The 6,130-nt window shown below is 40.4% G+C and overlaps 1 protein-coding gene across 3 annotated transcripts; it reads left to right on the forward strand.

The window, feature by feature from the left end:
• Window positions 1–618: 618 nt before the first annotated feature.
• arf3a (ADP-ribosylation factor 3a) lies at window positions 619–4,639 on the forward strand. 3 transcript variants are annotated; one of them, XM_044352624.1, is made up of 5 exons: window positions 619–708; window positions 1,862–2,044; window positions 2,142–2,252; window positions 2,602–2,726; window positions 2,821–4,639. In XM_044352624.1, the coding sequence occupies exons 2-5, from the start codon at window positions 1,897–1,899 to the stop codon at window positions 2,980–2,982; spliced, it is 546 nt and encodes a 181-aa protein (XP_044208559.1). In that variant the 5' UTR covers window positions 619–708; window positions 1,862–1,896; the 3' UTR covers window positions 2,983–4,639. The 3 variants fall into 3 exon arrangements, with proteins under 3 accessions (XP_044208559.1, XP_044208561.1, XP_044208560.1); XM_044352626.1 differs by having other exon boundaries at window positions 654–708; window positions 1,873–2,044; XM_044352625.1 differs by lacking the exon at window positions 619–708 and adding an exon at window positions 748–767.
• The last annotated feature ends 1,491 nt before the right edge of the window (window positions 4,640–6,130 follow it).

Consider the following 6,130-nt stretch of genomic DNA (forward strand, 5'->3'; position numbering starts at 1 on the left):
ACAAATTGGATTCACTGGTTCTTAACCTATGGATGTGGGGCTGGTCTCGGGCATGTCAAAAGTTGAACTGTATGTTTTTTCACCTGTAAAACCACATTACATGTAATGTCACTCATTGAAATACTTTATATCCTAACAAAATCAGGCTTAGTAAGCTGCTATAATATTGATTCATTCTATGTTTTGTTGCCTCCTGTCAGCTCATTATGTGTGACACACAGAAGGCTGCTGCCAGGAAGTATCACTTGGCATCCTATTACAGTCAGCCATTTACTTATTCATTAAGACGATTCCTGTGTTAATTATTCAAGCATGTTTGCCTGCAGACTCTCTGTTACATTTTATATTGGTTTAGCTGTTGGTTCCCTGCTGTAAGTGCACACAAATAACATTTAATGCCTATTTGTCAGAAAGGATATCGTGTGTATAATCGTGTTATTAAAAGCTGGACACAGCCTGCAATTTCAGGCAAGCAAAGTGAAAGTCAAAGCAGGTTGATGCTGACGTTTTACACTATTGTTTTAGAAAGAGACAGTTGCCCTCCGGCATTTGCTACTGGCTTGTTACAAGTCATTGGGGATGACAAACCAATCAAACTACCGCGAGATTACACAGTATCACAGCCGTAGCTCATCTCATCGCGAGACTACCATCCAGTCCTTTGCCTGGATCCAGCTGGTAGCCTGCCTGCCTGCCTGCCGTTGACGGGTAAGTGTGAATGAGATGCAAAAGGTGAAAATGCGCATTGATGTATACAAGTATTAAAGGTGACTGCAGCATATTTGTCGCTGTTTTGACGCCTTTTGAGGCTTCTCGGTAAATGAACGGCCGTTAATCGACGACATGAGGCCGCCTGGTGCGTTAGTCGTGACTCTACGAGGGGATTACAGCACACAAATTGACCCGGAGATTTTTTTTTTTAATAATACCAAAGACATTAGCTAATATCGTTGCTAGCTAACTACGTCCGAGTATTTATCGTGCCAAGCTGCAAAGACGAAATGTGTCGCATTTAAATTCACAGCCTGCTCGGACTGCAGCATCAGTCGTCTTCTCCTCGCATTATGACAGATGTACATGGATGTGCGGGCACTGCAGCTGTAACAGCCTATGCTAGCAGATAACGCCTGTGCATTTGATAGAAATGAATGGATACGTAGCTAGTCAGCGTGTAGCATCAGCAACAAGCGCTGAGATTGAAAGAATTATATATTTTTTTAAAAAATGAAGGTGGAAAAAAAGGATGTTCCGTCTGCCCGCACAGTAGAGTGTGGATGCATTTTTGTTTTCTAATTTTAGAATATAACACATGCAGCTCAGGTAGAAAAAAATGTGAGCCCAAGTTGATAGCAGAGTTGGCCTGTTAAAGGGCCCATACTGAGAAATACGTCTCACTTCTTATTATAGGCTGTATGCACCACACATTCTCACCACCTCAGGTTATGTGTCATAGAATATAATATGAATTGATTGTTACATTTGCATGTATTCAAGTGCCAGCAGCAAACAGCATAAAAGGGGATTTACTCTGCACCACATGAAAGCTGATCCACATAACAGTGATCCAGTATGGCGGCTGGTTTCCCCAGCGAGCTGTCAAAGTGTAAAGCAACAGCCTTTCAGTCAGGTCAGCCGCCTGCCGAGGTGTGAAGTATGCTTTTTACTGGCTCTCCTCTGAGGTGGCTTCAAGCCGTAATGAGGTGGTAATGTTGGGAGTCGCTTTTGAAGAGCTACTGTGTCTCACCACTTGATTCTTTGTGTTTTGTGTGGTTTTGACTTTCTAAAAATGTGGTTCACGGTTTGTTTTGGCTGCTTTGTTGCTATGTATGGAAAGTGGTCTTCTCAGTTCCCTGTGTAACAGTTCTGTTGCAGTTGAGGTGAGAGCCGCCAGTCATCATGGGAAACATCTTCGGCAACTTGTTGAAGAGCCTCATAGGGAAAAAGGAGATGAGGATTCTCATGGTGGGGCTGGACGCTGCTGGGAAAACCACCATCCTCTACAAGCTGAAGCTGGGGGAGATCGTCACCACCATCCCCACAATTGGTGTGTGAGGAAAGAATTCATCACAGCTTTAGAAAAGACATCTGTCACTGAGTCGGTCCAGTTTATGTAACTCATTTTGGTTTGCTTTTTGTTTTAGGTTTCAATGTAGAGACAGTGGAGTACAAGAACATCAGCTTCACCGTGTGGGACGTGGGCGGCCAGGACAAAATCCGTCCCCTGTGGAGGCACTACTTCCAGAACACCCAGGGTGAGCCGCACCAGCAGCCTCTTAGATGATAAAGTAGTCGGGCATGTTGGAATTTAAAAAGGCCTCCTCAGTCCTGTGGTAGAGCCGCTCGCCCCCAGCACCTGAGGGCATATCTGACTAATGCTTTAGATGAGTTCATTTGCATACAGCCTACAGCTGTTTCAAATTATTTTCATCTTAGTCATGTTGAAAGCACTGATGATGAATAAACATGGTTTAGCAATGATATGATGTCAGCGTACTGTTGGAAAGTGGGATGAAATTGATTTTGGCATTGTAGAGCTGATGGTTTTGTTTTGTTCAACCCTCAATAAAACTCACTGCCTTGAGCATTTATGTCTCCCATCAGGTTTGATCTTTGTGGTGGACAGCAATGACCGAGAGCGGGTGAATGAAGCTCGGGAGGAACTCATGAGGATGCTGGCTGAGGACGAGCTGCGGGATGCTGTTCTTCTTGTCTTTGCCAACAAACAGGTATATTCCTCTTCGCATCTCCTTCTTTCTGCTCTTTTCCACCTGTTACCATCCGAGGTCTCCTGACTGACGCGCCTGATGTCATTTTATTCAGGATCTGCCCAACGCCATGAACGCCGCAGAGATCACAGACAAGCTGGGCCTGCACTCCCTCCGCCACCGCAACTGGTACATTCAGGCCACCTGCGCCACCAGTGGAGATGGCCTCTACGAGGGCCTGGACTGGCTGGCCAATCAGCTGAAGAACAAAAAGTGAAGAGTCCAGTCAGTAGAGCGGGGAAGAGCCTGGGTGCCAGCTCCAGGTAGTGGTTATAGTGGATCCATTGTGTTTACATGGAGAGGCAGTGCTGAAAAGCTCCCGGGGGTGACTCTCAATGGCTTTCTCCCCTGAAAACTTTTCTCTTATTTCTTTACTTTAATCAATTTAATTTCTTTGGATCTGCGGTGAACATTTTAAATTATTTATGAACCAACGGTGTCGAAGTTGACCTAAATGACATACACTCTATACGCTGAATACATAAAATATTGGGATGTGATAGTATAACGTTACTGTAAAGACATATGTATTTCCCCTACTTTGCAGTCTTCATGATCTTTGACCTCCATGACCTTTTAATTTGCTCAGAAAAAGTGATGAATCTAGACTCATGATGGCAGAGCGAATTTGTATAACTGTACTTTCCCTCAGATACTTGATGTAAATTATAAAGAATGTCATAATAGTATAGTGGGAGTACTTTTACTATCTCAGAATACTATCACCTTGTTAAAAATCAGTATATTCATACAGGCTCAGATAAATGTAAACTTGTCATTTTCTGTCCAAATCAATGTTTTACCTCCTCCAAATGATGCGCTTTAGAGCTCAGTTTGTATTTTATTTAAAAAATAAGTTAGTTTAGATTTCATTTAAATGTATTTATTTATTTATTCATTATGATTTTATTTATTTTATTAACATCTGTTGACACACTGGATAGTCTTAAACATTTACATTTTTGTCAGCATTTATTCATTCATTTATTTATTTATTCCTAAGCTGATTTATTGATTTAATTTTCCAAATGCATCATATGGTTTCTCCCCTTTATTGCAATGTGCACTTACTGCTTTGCAGTGAAAAAAAAAAAAAAGACCCAGTAGTACTGCATATTACTACTTCCCAATCTGCATGGAGATATCCCAGAAGTGGCTCGTGGGCTTGTAGGAGCTTGTGAATTACCGCAGGCTGCTGCTGTAAATAAAGATTTGTTCTTAGTCGACTTGCCTGGTTCAATAAGGGTTAAAACAATTTGTCTGGCGTCAGCGAGGTGTGATAGCTGAACTGATACAGATGACAGATCAGGCACACTGTACCGGCTCTGTGGCTTAGAAAAGAAAAAAAAACAAAAAACGCTGCGATTGGCCTGCCCTGTGGAGAGTGATGCAGCAGAGCATGTGATTGGCAATATTAGAGAGCTTACATGGTTTTTTTTCAAACGTTTATTTTTTAAGTCAGTTTGTGCGAGCAGCTGCACTATATCTGTCAAAGGAACTCACGTTGCTTGTCACCCTGGTTTATTCATCCCTAATTGGCGTAACACTAAGTGTGTTTCTTATGTTAACCGTAGCTCTGTGTACCATATTGCACAAAATAACTCTAGATGCATTATTGTTGTACAAATGTAACGTCTGTTTTTTCTTGTATTTTTGGATGGAGTATTTATTTATTTTGGACCAAAAGGCAAGTGTTGATTTTAGTGTTGTTTTTTTTTTTCTTTCTTTCTTTGCTAACTAGATCAGACAGTTGTCTTTTTGAGTGTTCACACAAATCACATAATTTGAAAAAATAGGAGAGAGGATGATAGTAATACTGCATCATAAGGCATGTTAATACTGTACAAGATCTGTAATAAAAGTGAATCATAATAGCCTGTTTCCTCAGACTATATTTGTTAGTCTAAATTACTGCTGCTGGTTGGAACAATGCTGTACTGATAGATGTTATGGATTTAGTGTAAAGTTTACCGAACAACCTTCTAATATGCAAAAGCATGCTTTTCTATGTCAGCGCAATTGTATATATGTTTATGTAACGAGAAAAGTATACCATGGTATTCACAGTCAAATTGAAAGTGTTGTTGATACACCTGTAGATATTGGGGTCAGTGTGTTGGCAGATATGTATAACTGACAGCAGCTTGTGTGTGTGATGTGCCCTCTATTACGTTCAGTTTGGTGTGAACATTGTTTTTTGTGGCCTTACATTGCCAGTGGTTAATTTCTCTTTGATAACAGGTTTGTATGTAGGAATGTCCAACATTCAGATATCTCACTTATGATCTGTAACACTGATGCACTCGCGGTACTGTCGTGGCTAAACATTCTTCTTTCAATGACTATTGGCAGAGTTTTAACTATAAAAATGAAGAATAATAAGACTGCAGAACATTCCAAGTGATAATGTGTATTTAAAAAGTGAACAAACAGAAAAAAAAGATTTTATTTAACTTATAGTGGAATATTATTAAGAAGATACAATGAAAACAACACAAACTGGTGCAAGTGTTGAATGATTTAATGAATCCTGGCACTACATTGATCAATCAATAAAAAGACCAAACCACAAATTTGCTTTGTTGTACTCATTTTTCTTCCTTGTTATCGTTCACTGTTGCACACTTAGGTTATGATTTGGCTGATTGCGCTAATTCATCTGTTTGTTTGTTGAGATCTCAGCCCTTTCCCCTACTTTTGATCAAACACATTTTAAAGAAACCAATCCAAACATGTTTCAAGAAATAAAAATGCTCTGCTTTGAATAATAATGTGTGTCTGATGTGGGTGGTTCCCCCCCCTCCCCCTCCAACTAACTCGTTTGGACTTCTTTAAATCACATCTCCTCCTCCCACGCTGAAAAATCCAGAATATATGAGTATGCAAATATTGTTCATTTCAAGTGTTCAACTACCAGACAGATGTCAGCTACTTTACTGTGTTTTACTGTAAAATTACACATTAGGCCACGATTGGCTCCAAACTTGTTGTGATGCTTTTACATATATGACTTTAACTTAATTTAAGATGAGCACAAAGAAACTTTCTTCATTCAGCAACAGCCCTTTATTACCAAACATCAAGTGAGGTAAAAATAATACATTTTGGAGAGGGACCCAGCAACTTACCAGTTGTCAACTAATACTAAGCCACATTAATTAACAGCACATATTACGAGTTTGATTATTAAAAATGTAGTGGTGGACAGGGGCAGGGAAAGAACAGGTCAAATAGGTGAGAAGGACATGGATCTCTGTCGCCTTTCTCTTTTAGCCTTTCCTAACTGCTGTCATCGAGAGAAGTTTGGCACAATCAGGTAGTTTCACTGTGGAATTGCTGCCCTTCACAGAGAGTCATTTTGTCGG

Source organism: Thunnus albacares, chromosome 5 (assembly GCF_914725855.1).
Source record: "Thunnus albacares chromosome 5, fThuAlb1.1, whole genome shotgun sequence".
Classification (NCBI taxonomy): Eukaryota; Metazoa; Chordata; class Actinopteri; order Scombriformes; family Scombridae; genus Thunnus; species Thunnus albacares.